Raw genomic sequence first — 15199 nt, 5'->3', positions numbered from 1 at the left:
CTGGGTCTAATTTAACTCTCACTTGTGTGGATCCCTGACCCACTTTCAGTCGCCTCCTCTGTGATGACTGATGCAGCTTAGTAAGAACATGCATACAGAGGGAATGGTAAAACTATTCCTGAGTGACGAACCAACATTTAGTTTTTTAAACTAATTGACCGTTTGTTCAATTATTTGAATTACATTTATTAGTTTCTGTAGAGTTAATTTAGAAGTCTGAACTGTGTGATGATGTAGGGAGTTGTAGTTTCCAACAGGCCAATATTCTAAGACGTTTTGTGCATAAAAAGTGGCAAATAACTACAATGACCATGATCCATTACATGCCTGCTGAGACTTGTCTGTTCTGTGATGGAGAGGGATAGAAAGCAGTTGCTTACATGATCGAAGTGATTGATAGTTGGTATTCAGCAGTCATAAAAGTAGTTTTGTCAGACGACGTAGGCAGAAGCTGTGTAGAGATGAGATGATGACTTGGAATTAAATGAATAAAACTAAGGTGAATAAATGATGGATAATCAGTAATGTGCCGTCACTACCACCATGAGACTTATTAAATTCATTGGAGTTGGTAGGGGTGTCGACGTTAGGTTCGGGGGTGTTGCTAGGGGTGGCGACGTTAGATTCGGGGGTGTTGCTAGGGGTGGCGACGTTAGATTCGGTGGTGTTGCTAGGGGTGGCGACGTTAGATTCGGGGGTGGTGCTGGGGGTGGCGACGTTAGATTCGGGGGTGTTGCTAGGGGTGGCGACGTTAGATTCGGGGGTGGTGCTAGGGGTGTAGGGTCAGGTTCTTATTCAGAGCTGTGTGTTTGTTCATTAATATCTAGAAGAGTTATTTATATAATTTTACACCTGGCCCTGCAACCAACCAAGTTCCACGTTTGGGGTGATTGAGTTGTTTTTGCAGCGCATGATGGGGGGTGGCGGGGGAGACGAGTACTTTTCACTTGAAGGACCACCCCAGTGGAACTAAGTATGTTCTTAGTTTAATATTAGTTCGTGTGACGTAATTTTATTTTATTTTATTTTACCTTTATTTAACCAGGTAGGCTAGTTGAGAACACCTTTATTTAACCAGGTAGGCTAGTTGAGAACACCTTTATTTAACCAGGTAGGCCAGTTGAGAACACCTTTATTTAACCAGGTAGGCAAGTTGAGAACAAGTTCTCATTTACAATTGCGACCTGGCCAAGATAAAGCAAAGCAGTTCGACAGATAAAACGACACAGAGTTACACATGGAGTAAAAACAAACATACAGTCAATAATGCAGTATAAACAAGTCTATATACAATGTGAGCAAATGAGGTGAGAAGGGAGGTAAAGGCAAAAAAGGCCATGATGGCAAAGTAAATACAATATAGCAAGTAAAATACTGGAATGGTAGTTTTGCAATGGAAGAATGTGCAAAGTAGAAATAAAAAATAATGGGGTGCAAAGGAGCAAAATAAATAAATAAATAAAAATTAAATACAGTTTGGAAAGAGGTAGTTGTTTGGGCTAAATTATAGATGGGCTATGTACAGGTGCAGTAATCTGTGAGCTGCTCTGACAGTTGGTGCTTAAAGCTAGTGAGGGAGATAAGTGTTTCCAGTTTCAGACTGACTGTAAGGACAGTCATGGGCTGACTTCCGGTCCAATAGAACAGGATTGCCTGAACAAACCATTCATTCACAGTCGCCACATAGACAGATTTGTTATTTGGGTTCAGGAACTATTTTTGTCATGGTTTCACTTGGGCCTGAGGTCATGGAACATTACTTTGTGTGTCAGTTATTGAGGAGTTGGTTATCACCCTGATCTGGTCTTGGATGGCCAATCTGATACACTGTGTTTGTCTGGACTGGTCTTCATATTGTGTCATTGGGGAATCCTAATGGTAGTAGGAGTTGGTTAGTGTCTACTGGCTCCGTATGTGGGTGAATAACGGCCTGTTTTTTTTGTCCTGTAGGTGATTGAATCTCTGGGAATCATGATCTACAAGGCGTTGGACTACAGTCTGAAGGAGAGCGAGGAGAGAGAGCTCAGTCCGCCTCTGGAGAAACTCATCGACATGATGACCAACGTGGCAGAGAAGGAGAGGGACCCCTGCCCTGATGAAGGTTACGAGGCCACCGAGGAGGAGGAAGACACAAACACTGTCTGTAATATTAAAAGATTCAGAGACGTCCTCACGGTACGTCCTGTCTGACTGTCTCGACTACATGTTATAATGGTACTGGTCTGACTGTCTCGACTACCTAGTTACCTGTAACATGTTATAACGGTACTGGTCTATTTACTAGCCTGAGTGCCAGTCCTTTGTGTTGTCATGCCAAACTGTTTGTTTGGGTTTACAATGAGCAATTGAGTAGGCAAGATCTGGGACCAGGCTATAGGAGGAGACTTCAGATCTGGGACCAGGCTATAGGAGGAGACTACAGATCTGGGACCAGGCTATAGGAGGAGACTACAGATCTGGGACCAGGCTATAGGAGGAGACTACAGATCTGGGACCAGGCTATAGGAGGAGACTACACATCTGGGACCAGGCTATAGGAGGAGACTACACATCTGGGACCAGGCTATAGGAGGAGACTACACATCTGGGACCAGGCTATAGGAGGAGACTACACATCTGGGACCAGGCTATAGGAGGAGACTACACATCTGGGACCAGGCTATAGGAGGAGACTACAGATCTGGGACCAGGCTATAGGAGGAGACTACACATCTGGGACCAGGCTATAGGAGGAGACTACAGATCTGGGACCAGGCTATAGGAGGAGACTACAGATCTGGGACCAGGCTATAGGAGGAGACTACAGATCTGGGACCAGGCTATAGGAGGAGACTCTAGTAGGGCTGTGGCTGTCATGACATTTCTTCAGCCGGTGATTGTGAAGCAAATAACTGCCGGTCTCACGGTAATTGACCATTCGTTACCATGGGGACGATCTACGATTAAGACTATCCAACAGGACATTAAACTGTAATATCTCATGTTGCGAGACGTGGCTGAACGATGACACTGGTCCATTTGACTGGGTTTTCCTTGCATCGGCAGGACAGAACAGCTACGTCTGTTAACTTCTTGCGTCTAGCCACCCCGGATCCGGGATTGTGAATACAGCCTCAAGCTCATTACCATAACGCAACGTTAACTATTCATGAAAATCGCAAATGACAAAGGACACCGGGCGGACCCGTGGTAAATGTAGTCTCTTATGGCTTATCTTCCAATGATATGTCTACAAATACGTCACAATGCTGCAGACACCTTGGAGAAACGATAGGAAGGGCAGGCTCATTCCCGGCGCATTCACAGCCATATAAGGAGACAATAGAAAACAGAGCTTCGAAAATTCTGCCCATTTCCTGGATGAAGTGTCATCTTGGTTTCGCCTGTAGCATGAGTTCTGTGGCACTCACAGATAATATCTTTGCAGTTTTGGAAACCTTAGTGTTTTCTTTCCAAAACTGCCAATTATATGCAGTCGAGCATCTTTTCGTGACAAAATATTGCGCTTAAAACGGGCACGTTTTTTTATCCAATAATGACATAGCGCCCCCATAGGTTCAAGAGGTTAAGGAGGGGTTGTACCTCAAGCTGTAGACTACACTATCTACCAAGAGTTCTCATCTGTATTATTGTAGCTGTCTATTTACCACCACAGACCGATGCTGGCACTAAGACCGCACTCAACGAGCTGTATCAGGCCATAAGCAAACAAGACCATGCTAATCCAGAAGCGGCGCTCATAGTGGCCGCGGACTATAATGCAGGCAAATTGAAATCCATTTTACCTCATTTCTACCAGCATGTTAAATGTGCAACCAGAGGAAAAATAACTCAAGACCACCTTTACTCCACACACAGAGGAACGTACAAAGCTCTCCCTCACCCTCCATTTGGTAAATAATAACCATAATTCTATCCTCCTGATTCCTGCTTACAAGCAAAAACTAAAGCAGGAAGTACCAGTGACTCTCAATCCAGAAGTGGTCAGATGATGCGGATTCTACACTACAGGACTGTTATGTTTGCACAGACTGGAATATGTTCCTGGATTCATCCAATGGCATTGAGGAGTACACCACCTTCGTCATCGGCTTCATCAATAAGTGCATCGATGACGTCATCCCCACAGTGACTGTACATACATATCCCAACCAGAAGCCATGGATTACAGGCAGCGTCTGCACTGAGCTAAAGGGTAGAGCTGCCGCTTTCAAGGAGCGGGACTCTAACCCGGAAGCTGATAAATCCTGCTATGGCCTCCGAGGAACCATCAATACAGGCAAAGCGTCAACCTACTCCACTGCTCTGGCGCTGGTAGGATGTGGCTTCAACTATTATGGACTACAAAGGGAAACCCAGCCACGAGCTGCCCAGTGACCATGCCTACCATGCTTTTTTTTTAATGCTTGCATTGAGGTAAGCAACACTGACGCATGCATGAGAGCACAAGCTGTTCTGGATGACAGTGTAATCACACTCTCCGTAGCCGACATGAGCAAGAACTTGAAACAGTGCTTTGAAAGGCTGGTTATGGTTCACATCAACATGCCAGAAACCCTAGACCCACTCTAATTTGCATACCGCCCCAATCAGATCCACAGATGACGCAATCTCAATTGCTCTCCACACTGCACTTTCCCACCTGGACAAAAGGAATACATATGTGAATGCTGTTCATTGACTACAGCTCAATGTTTAACACCATAGTGCCCTCAAAGCTCATCACTAAGCTAAGGACCCTGGGACTAAACGGCTCCCTCTGCAACTTGATCCTGGACATGCTGATAGTCTGCCCCCAGGTGGTAAGGGTGGGCAACAACACGTCTGCCTTGCTCATCAACACTGGAGCCCCTCAGGGGTGCGTGCTCAGCCCCCTCCTGTAGTCCCTGTTCATCCACGACTGCGTGGGCAAACACGACTCAAACACCAGTAAGTTTGCTGACGACACAACAAGTAGGCCTGATCATCGACAACGATGAGACAGCCTGTGGAGAGGTGGTCAGAGACCTGGCAGGGTGGTGCGGGGACAACTACCTCTCTCAATGTGAGTAAGACAAAGGAGCTACTCGTGGACTACAGGAAAAGGAGGGCTGAACAGGCCACCATTAACATCGATGGGACTGGAGTGGCGCGGGTCGAGTTCTAAGTTCCTAGGCTTCCACATCACCATCAAACTATCATCGTCCAAACGCACCAAGACAGTCGTGAAGAGGGCACGACAACACCACTTCCCCTTAAGGAGACTGAAAAGATTTGGCATGCGCCCCCAGATCCTCAAAAGGTTCTACAGCTGCACCATCGAGAGCATCCTGACCGGTTGCGTCACCACCTGGTATGGCAACTGCTCGGCATCTGACTGTAATGCTCTACAGAGGGTAGTGCGTACGGCCCAGTACATTACTGGGGCCAAGCTGCTTGCCATCCAGGACCTATATAATAGGCGGTATCAGAAGCCCAGAAAATTCAGACTCCAGTCACCCAAGTCATAGACTGTTCTCTCTGCTACCACACAGCAAGCAGTACCGGAACGCCAAGTCTAGGCCAAAAGGCTCCGTAACAAGCCATAAGACAGATTTTTTTTTTTAACAACAAATTAGTTTTTGTGCTGCTGATACTCGCTGTTTATTAACTATGCTTAGTCACTTTACAAATTACCCTGTATATAGCCTCGTTACTAACCGGTGCCCCCTGTATATAGCCTCGTTACTAACCGGTGCCCCCTGTATATAGCCTCGTTACTAACCGGTGCCCCCTGTATATAGCCTCGTTACTAACCGGTGCCCCCTGTATATAGCCTCGTTACTAACCGGTGCCCCCTGTATATAGCCTCGTTACTAACCGGTGCCCCCTGTATATAGCCTCGTTACTAACCGGTGCCCCCTGTATATAGCCTCGTTACTAACCGGTGCCCCCTGTATATAGCCTCGTTACTAACCGGTGCCCCCTGTATATAGCCTCGTTACTAACCGGTGCCCCCTGTATATAGCCTCGTTACTAACCGGTGCCCCCTGTATATAGCCTCGTTACTAACCGGTGCCCCCTGTATATAGCCTCGTTACTAACCGGTGCCCCCTGTATATAGCCTCGTTACTAACCGGTGCCCCCTGTATATAGCCTCGTTACTAACCGGTGCCCCCTGTATATAGCCTCGTTACTAACCGGTGCCCCCTGTATATAGCCTCGTTACTAACCGGTGCCCCCTGTATATAGCCTCGTTACTAACCGGTGCCCCCTGTATATAGCCTCGTTACTAACCGGTGCCCCCTGTATATAGCCTCGTTACTAACCGGTGCCCCCTGTATATAGCCTCGTTACTAACCGGTGCCCCCTGTATATAGCCTCGTTACTAACCGGTGCCCCCTGTATATAGCCTCGTTACTAACCGGTGCCCCCTGTATATAGCCTCGTTACTAACCGGTGCCCCCTGTATATAGCCTCGTTACTAACCGGTGCCCCCTGTATATAGCCTCGTTACTAACCGGGGCCCCCTGTATATAGCCTCGTTACTAACCGGGGCCCCCTGTATATAGCCTCGTTACTAACCGGGGCCCCCTGTATATAGCCTCGTTACTAACCGGTGCCCCCTGTATATAGCCTCGTTACTAACCGGTGCCCCCTGTATATAGCCTCGTTACTAACCGGGGCCCCCTGTATATAGCCTCGTTACTAACCGGGGCCCCCTGTATATAGCCTCGTTACTAACCGGTGCCCCCTGTATATAGCCTCGTTACTAACCGGTGCCCCCTGTATATAGCCTCGTTACTAACCGGTGCCCCCTGTATATAGCCTCGTTACTAACCGGTGCCCCCTGTATATAGCCTCGTTACTAACCGGGGCCCCCTGTATATAGCCTCGTTACTAACCGGTGCCCCCTGTATATAGCCTCGTTACTAACCGGTGCCCCCTGTATATAGCCTCGTTACTAACCGGTGCCCCCTGTATATAGCCTCGTTACTAACCGGGGCCCCCTGTATATAGCCTCGTTATTGTTTTGTAAATTGCTTGTTACCTTTTTGATTTAGATGATTCAAATGTATTTTTTTGTACAACTCTTTTTCTTGAACTACGTTATTGGTAAGTAAACATTTCAGTCAGATCTACACCTGTTGTATTCAGCGCATGTTACAATTACAATTTGGGGTCTGAATACTTTCCTAATGTATTGCATTTTTTTATGTGTGTTCTAAATGATATTGTCCTGATAATGGATTACTTACTAGAGCCCGTTGCTAGGGAACATCATCCATCAACAACCTCTCTCCGTCACACTCTGTTCTGAGCTGTCATCTCAAGCTCCTTCCTCTAATGATCTGTGTATACATTAAATTATCAGTATATGACCTTGTCTGCCGTCCCTCCTCTTTCTCCCAGCTGTGTACGTCCCACCTGCCCAGCCCCTCTGATGCCCCTAACCACTACCAGGCTGTGTGTCGGGCGCTCTACGCCGAGACCAGAGAGCTACGCAGCTTCCTGGAGAAGATCAGGAGTGCCAAAGAGGTGAGAACGCCCCTGACACGTTTATTCACCCAGTCCCTTACTCACTGAAGAGGTGAGAATGCCCCTGACACGTTTATTCACCCAGTCCCTTACTCACTGAGAATGAGGATCTTAACCAGGCAAGGCACATCTCCAAAAGGAGACAAAGCTGCTTGGTGTGTTGTCAGTTTATCCATATTTGACCAGAAAGCACTGTCCAGGTTTCTCCCTATTCAGAAAGGGTTCCTGGTCCAAACTAATTAGCCTAGTTACTGCAAGACCATTTACATTAGTTCACTGAGTCAGTAAGGAGATGAATGATTAATTTGAGAGTTTCAACAGATTAATGATTCACAAGGGAGCGTTTCAACGGGGTCGAGTCCACCGCACAGTCAGCAGCCAGTCCGAGGGAAGCCCAAGGCATGCTGGGATGACTGCAAGGGACTGGCTGGTTTAACTGGGTCAGTGAGGCAAAGGACACTGGCAGGTCTCTGTGATGTATCTAAATAGTCTACAGTGGCTTCCTCTCCTTCCCTACACCATTTGCAACCTGGCTGCTGTGTGTAACCTGGCTGCTCTGACTGCAGTCGGATTAAGCTACCATCTCCTCCTTTACCTTACATCTCTTCCATTCTCTCGCTCTCCCCTCTCTCCTCCCGCCATCCCTTACCACCTCTCTCCTCCCGCCATCCCTTACCACCTCTCTCCTCCCGCCATCCCTTACCACCTCTCTCCTCCCGCCATCCCTTACCACCTCTCTCTCCCGCCAGACATACAATGGATAAATAACACTGCCCATGACCTTCTGGTGTTGACCCAGAGCTCTGTTTCTAGTACATAGCAACATAACTCCTGTATTAAACAGATCACCTCTCTCACGCTCTCCATTTCGGTCTTCCCCCTGTACCTTGTAGAACCTGCGGCGGATGGAGCGAGACACTGGAGAGGAACCAATCAGAGATGTCAACGAGCTACAGAACGCTGACTGGGTAACCTAATGTAGTGGGCGCAAAAAGTCCCCGCATCACTTTTTCAGGGGAAACGGAAGTTAGCTTGACTATACTGTATCCCTGAGAACCAGAAGAATCCGCTGCGGACGGTGTGGTAAGAAAGACCGCGAGGGTGTGGTAAGAAAGACCGCGAGGGTGTGGTAAGAAAGACCGCGAGGGTGTGGTAAGAAAGACCGCGAGGGTGTGGTAAGAAAGACCGCGAGGGTGTGGTAAGAAAGACCGCGAGGGTGTGGTAAGAAAGACCATAATTCTCTTATTGCTCAACACAGGAACAGTTCTGATACTTGACACCTAGATACTGTAAAGATATAAATGTTGATACTATTGTCTGTGGTTTGTTGCTGGGCAACCAGTCAATTTCAATTCAGGAAGTACACTGAAAGTTGCATTCCAATTCTGTGAAATGAGGAAAATGTAGAATTGAAATTTGGTTTACTTTCTGAATTGAATTAGAAATGAACCCCAACCCTGCTATTATCCTGTGTCCCTCAGGCTAAGTTCTGGATGCAGGTGATGGGTGACCTGCGTAACGGGGTCAAACTGAAGAAGGTCCAGGAGAGACAGTACAGCCCTCTACCTGTAGAGTTCCAGCTCACACCTTATGAGATGCTGATGGATGACATCCGCTTCAAACGATACAAACTACGGAACGTCATGGTGAGGGACTTAAACATGAAGAATATCACCTTAGAGGAATGATGGATCATGGTTGTTTTAAGTCATCGTGAAGGGAGGGTCTCATCTGTCCGGTTCCACGTCGCTGAGCTCGTATTCATGAAACGTTGCAGAGTCCTGCTCTGTGATTTAGTTTGGCCTTTCAGATCATAATGAATAAGATTGGCTGGACAGGAGGAGCTCATGCTATTTTCATGTTACTGTTAGTCTACACCTGTTTATGAAGCGTGTGACCTATGATTGGATCCTGGATCAGCTTTTCTACTCAGATGCTTTTTGGGTCCTGATGTTTTTCATACATTCGGAAAGTATTCAAGACCCCTTCCCTTTTTCCAAATGTTGTTACGTGACAGAAATGGATTTAAATAATTGTTTTTCCCTCGTCAATTTTTTTATTTATTTCACCTTTATTTAACCAGGTAGGCAAGTTGAGAACAAGTTCTCATTTACAATTGCGACCTGGCCAAGAAAGCAAAGCAGTTCGACACCAACAACAACACAGAGTTACACATGGAGTAAAACAAACATTGTCAATAATACAGTATAAACAAGTCTATATACGATGTGAGCAAATGAGGTGAGAAGGGAGGTAAAGGCAAAAAAAGGCCATGGTGGCGAAGTAAATACAATATAGCAAGTAAAACACTGGAATGGTAGATTTGCAATGGAAGAATGTGCAAAGTAGAAATAAAAATAATGGGGTGCAAAGGAGCAAAATAAATAAATAAATTAAAATTAAATACAGTTGGGAAAGAGGTAGTTGTTTGGGCTAAATTATAGATGGGCTATGTACAGGTGCAGTAATCTGTGAGCTGCTCTGACAGTTGGTGCTTAAAGCTAGGGAGGGAGATAAGTGTTTCCAGTTTCAGAGATTTTTGTAGTTCGTTCCAGTCATTGGCAGCAGAGAACTGGAAGGAGAGGCGGCCAAAGAAAGAATTGGTTTTGTGGGTGACTAGAGAAATATACCTGCTGGAGCGTGTTCTACAGGTGGGATGGTGACCAGCGAGCTGAGATAAGGGGGGACATTACGGATTGCACTGTGATAGACTGCATCCAATTTGTTGAGTAGGGTATTGGAGGCTATTTTGTAAATGACATCGCCAAAGTCGAGGATTGGTAGGATGGTCAGTTTTACAAGGGTATGTTTGGCAGCATGAGTGAAGGATGCTTTGTTGCGAAATAGGAAGCCAATTCTAGATTTAACTTTGGATTGGAGATGTTTGATATGGGTCTGGAAGGAGAGTTTACAGTCTAACCAGACACCTAAGTATTTGTAGTTGTCCATGTATTCCAAGTCAGAGCCATCCAGAGTAGTGATGTTGGACAGGCGGGTAGGTGCAGGTAGCGATCGGTTGAAGAGCATGCATTTAGTTTTACTTGTATTTAAGAGCAATTGGAGGCCACGGAAGGAGAGTTGTATGGCATTGACGCTTGCCTGGAGGGTTGTTAACACAGTGTCCAAAGAAGGGCCAGAAGTATACAGAATGCTGTCCTCTGCGTAGAGGTGGATCAGAGACTCACCAGCAGCAAGAGCGACCTCATTGATGTATACAGAGAAGAGAGTCGGTCCAAGAATTGAACCCTGTGGCACCCCCATAGAGACTGCCAGAGGTCCGGACAGCAGACCCTCCGAATCTACACACAATACATTTCCACTCGTTCAACACTGTCCATCTCACACACACACACACACACACAGGCGAAAGGTGTGAGAACAGTAATAATACCAGAGCTGTGGTTCAGATCTTGAGGGGTGCTGATGATTTTGTCTGCTCCTATAGGAGGGAACATGTTCAATATGGTCCTGCCATCATCAACCCTGTTTCTCCCTAAATAAAATAAAAAAGTGACTCAATCGACACACCCCATAATGACAAAGCGAAAACGTGTTCAGAAACGTTTGCAAATGTATTCAAAATAAATAGTTACGTAAGTATTCACACCCTTTGCTAAGGTCCCACAGTTGACAGTGCATGTCAGAGCAAAAACCAAGCCATAAGGTCGAAGAGCTCCGAGACAGGATTGTGTCGAGGCACAGATCTGGAGAAGGGTAACACAAATTATGCAGCATTGAAGGTCCCCCAGAACACAGTGGTCTCTATCATTCTTAAATGGAAGAAGTTCAGAACCACCAAGACTCTTCCTAGAGGTTGGCCACCTGGCCAAACTGAGCAATCAGTTGTTCAGGGAGGTGACCAAGAACACCAAATCAGGTCTTTATGGTAGTGGCCAGACGCAAGCCACTCATTAGTAAAAGGCACATGCTAGCCCGCTTGGCGTTTTCCAAAAGGCAGCTAATGGACTCTCAGATCATGAGAAACGAGACTCTTGGACCTGAATGCCAAGCGTCATGTCTGGAGGAAACCTGGCACCATCCCTACGGTGGTGGTGGCATCATGCTGTGTGGCCGGGACTGAGGCCGGGACTGAGGCCGGGACTGAGGCCGGGACTGAGGCCGGGACTGAGGCCGGGACTGAGGCCGGGACTGAGGCCGGGACTGAGGCCGGGACTGAGGCCGGGACTGAGGCCGGGACTGAGGCCGGGACTGAGGCCGGGACTGAGGCCGGGACTGAGGCCGGGACTGAGGCCGGGACTGAGGCCGGGACTGAGGCCGGGACTGAGGCCGGGACTGAGGCCGGGACTGAGGCCGGGACTGAGGCCGGGAGACTAGTCAGGATCAAGGGAAAGATTAACAGAGCAAAGTATAGAAGGGTTCTTGATGAAAACATGCTCCAGAGCGCTCAGGACCTGAGACTAGGGCTACGGTTCAGATTGAATCGTACTATACCAGCTCGGATGCTCGTCGGATGTGGCAGGGCTTGCAAACTATTACGGACCACAAAGAGAAGCACAGCCGTAAGCTTCCAAGTGACACGAGCCAACCAGACAAGCTAAATTACTTCTATGCTCGCTTCGAAGCAAGTCACACTGAAGCATGCATGAGAGCACCAGCTGGTGCGGACGACTGTGATCACACTCTCCGTAGCCGACGTGAGTAAGACCTTTAAACAGGTCAGCATTCACAAGGCCACAGGGCCAGATGGATTACCAGGATGTGTACTGCGTGCATGCGCTGACCAACTGGCAAGTGTCTTCACTGACATTTTTAACCTGTCCCTTTCGGAGTCTGTAATACCTACATATTTCAAGCAGACCACCATAGTCCTTGTGCCCAAGAACACTAAGGTAAACTGCCTAAATGAATACCGACCTGTAGCACTCACATCTGTAGCCATGAAGTACTTTGAAAGGCTGGTCATGGCTCACAACAACACCATCATCCCAGAAACCCTAGACCCACTCCAATCTGCATACCAACCGATTCACAGATGTGTTTTAGATTTTTAGGAAAATGTAAATGTCATTTTTATTTAACTAGGCAAGTCGGTTAAGAACAAATTCTTATTTACAATAACAGCCAAACCCAGACAAAGCTGGGTCAATTGTACGCCGCCCTATGGGAGTCCCAATCACAGCCGGATGTGATACATCCTGGAAATGAACCAGGGACTGTAGTGACGTACCTTGCACTGAGATGCAGTGCCTTAGAACCCTGCGCCACTAGGGAGCCCAAATTACGCCATCTTTATTGCGCTCCACACTGCCATTGAATACAGCTCAGCATTCAACACCATAGTGCCCTCAACTCATCACTAAGCTAAGGACCTCCTCCAGCAACTGGATCCCCGGACTTCCTGATTGGCCGCCCCCAGGTTGTAAGGGTAGGTAACAACACATCTGCCACGCTGGTCCTCATCACAGGGGCCCCTCAGGGGTGTGTGCTCAGCCCCCTCCTGTACTTCCTGTTCACCCACGACTGCACGGCCAGGCACAACTCCAAAACCATCATTAAGTTTGCTGATGACACAACAGTGGAAGGCCTGATCTCTGACGAGACATCCTATAAGGAGGAGGTCAGACCCGGCCGGGTGTTGCTAGAATAACAACCTCTTCCTCAACGTGATCAAGACAAAAGAGATGATTGTGGACTTCAGGAAAAAGAGAACTGAGCACGCCCCCATTCTCATCGACGGGGCTGCAGTGGAGCAGGTTGAGAGCTTCAAGTTCCTTGGCGTCCACATCACCAACAAACTAACATGGTCCAAGCACACCAAGACAGTCGTGAAGAGGGCACGACAAAACCTATTCCCCCTCAGGAGACTGAAAAGATTTGGCATGGGTCCTCAGATCCTCAAAAGGTTCAACAGCTGCACCATCGAGAGCATCCGGACTGGCTATGGCAACTGCTCTGCCTCCGACCGCAAGGCACTACAGAGGGTAGTGCGTACGGCCCAGTACATCACTGAGGCAAAGCTTCCTGCCATCTAGGACCTCTGTACAAGGCGGTCATCGGAAAGCCCTAAAGATTCTCAGGCTCCAGCCACCCTAGTCATAGACTTCTCTCCGCTACCATATGGCAAGCTCTACCAGAGCGCATATTCTAGGTCCAAAAGAGGCTTCTTAACAGCTTTGCCCCCCCCCCCATTTTTTACATTTGATTGGTTGTCTCATAGGGTGGGGCACAACCTTCCAAATGCGCTGTATGTGTAGTGTTACATTACCCTCTCCCTCAGTGACATATCCTGACATAATGTAGACGTTATACATTACCCTCTCTCCCACAGTGACATATCCTGACATAATGTAAACGTTATACATTACCCTCTCTCCCTCAGTGACATATCCTGACATAATGTAAATGTTTTACATTGCCCTCAGTGACATATCTTGACATAATGTAAACGTTATACATTACCCTCTCTCCCTCAGTGACATAACCTGACATAATGTAAACATTATACATTACCCTCTCTCCCTCAGTGACATATCCTGACATAATGTAAATGTTTTACATTACCCTCTCGCCCTCAGTGACATATCCTGACATAATGTAAACGTTATACATTACCCTCAGTGACATGGGTAGAGATCTTAGAAACAAACAGTATAAAAGATGGGCTTCCCTGCACTCAACACATTCCAAGCTTAGTTGCACCCACTATATACCTCTAACCCTTAACCTCTGGTCTAGACCCTCCGCTATATACCTTCCTCCTCTAACCCTTAACCTCTGGTCTAGACCCTCCTCTATATACCTTCCTCTTATAACCCTTAACCTCTGGTATAGACCCTCTGCTATATACCTTCCTCCTCTAACCCTTAACCTCTAGTGTAGGCCCTCTAAACCTCAGCACTGCATCAGTGACATGAATAAATATATTTCCATATTCTCAGAACCCAACAGTATTAAACGACTCAACATTCCAATGATGACATCAAACTTTTTGGATGCGTTTGCTGTTTCTATTTGTTTCAATTACTTTCTGCCCAATAGAAATGGAAGGTAAATAATGTATTGTCACTTTTCTTGTAAATAACAATAGAATATGTTTCTTAACACTTGTCCGTTCATGTGGATTCTCTCTACCATGATTACGGGTAGTCTTGAATGAGTGCGAGAGTTCATCTACAAATATGAAAATCCCAAGACATGCTAACCTCTCTCCATTACAATAACAGCTGACGTTAGCATTTTGTGTGTGTGTACTCATTACCTCTCCTGTTCTGATGTGTTGTTACTCTAGCTGAATGGAGACGTCCCTCCCAGGTTAAAGAGTGCTCATGAGGTCATCCTGGACTTCATCCGCTCCAGACCACCTCTCAACCCTGTGAGTACTGACCTAGTCTCGGACCACCTCTCAACCCTGTGAGTACTGACCTAGTCTCGGACCACCTCTCAACCCTGGGAGTCCTGACCTAGTCTCGGACCACCTCTCAACCCTGGGAGTCCTGACCTAGTCTCGGACCACCTCTCAACCCTGGGAGTCCTGACCTAGTCTCTGACCACCTCTCAACCCTGGGAGTCCTGACCTAGTCTCTGACCACCTCTCAACCCTGGGAGTCCTGACCTAGTCTCTGACCACCTCTCAACCCTGGGAGTCCTGACCTAGTCTCGAACCACCTCTCAACCCTGGGAGTCCTGACCTAGTCTCGGACCACCTCTCAACCCTGGGAGTCCTGACCTAGTCTCGGACCAC

The 15199-nt window shown here is 47.3% G+C and overlaps 1 protein-coding gene across 5 annotated transcripts in view; it reads left to right on the top strand.

The window, feature by feature from the left end:
• The window catches only part of spire1a (spire-type actin nucleation factor 1a), a 45868-nt gene that overhangs the window by 9253 nt on the left and 21416 nt on the right, over window positions 1–15199 (top strand). For all 5 annotated transcript variants that reach the window (XM_031789153.1, XM_031789151.1, XM_031789150.1 and 2 more), the window contains 5 exons: window positions 1951–2175; window positions 7372–7497; window positions 8391–8465; window positions 8979–9143; window positions 14747–14830. In XM_031789153.1, the coding sequence (XP_031645013.1) occupies window positions 1951–2175; window positions 7372–7497; window positions 8391–8465; window positions 8979–9143; window positions 14747–14830 (675 nt within the window). The remainder of the gene's footprint in view (window positions 1–1950; window positions 2176–7371; window positions 7498–8390; window positions 8466–8978; window positions 9144–14746; window positions 14831–15199) is intronic.

Source organism: Oncorhynchus kisutch, linkage group LG14 (genome assembly GCF_002021735.2).
Source record: "Oncorhynchus kisutch isolate 150728-3 linkage group LG14, Okis_V2, whole genome shotgun sequence".
Lineage (NCBI taxonomy): Eukaryota > Metazoa > Chordata > Actinopteri > Salmoniformes > Salmonidae > Oncorhynchus > Oncorhynchus kisutch.
The sequence above is the reverse complement of the archived record's forward strand: the minus strand, read 5'-3'. Positions and strand labels throughout refer to the sequence as shown.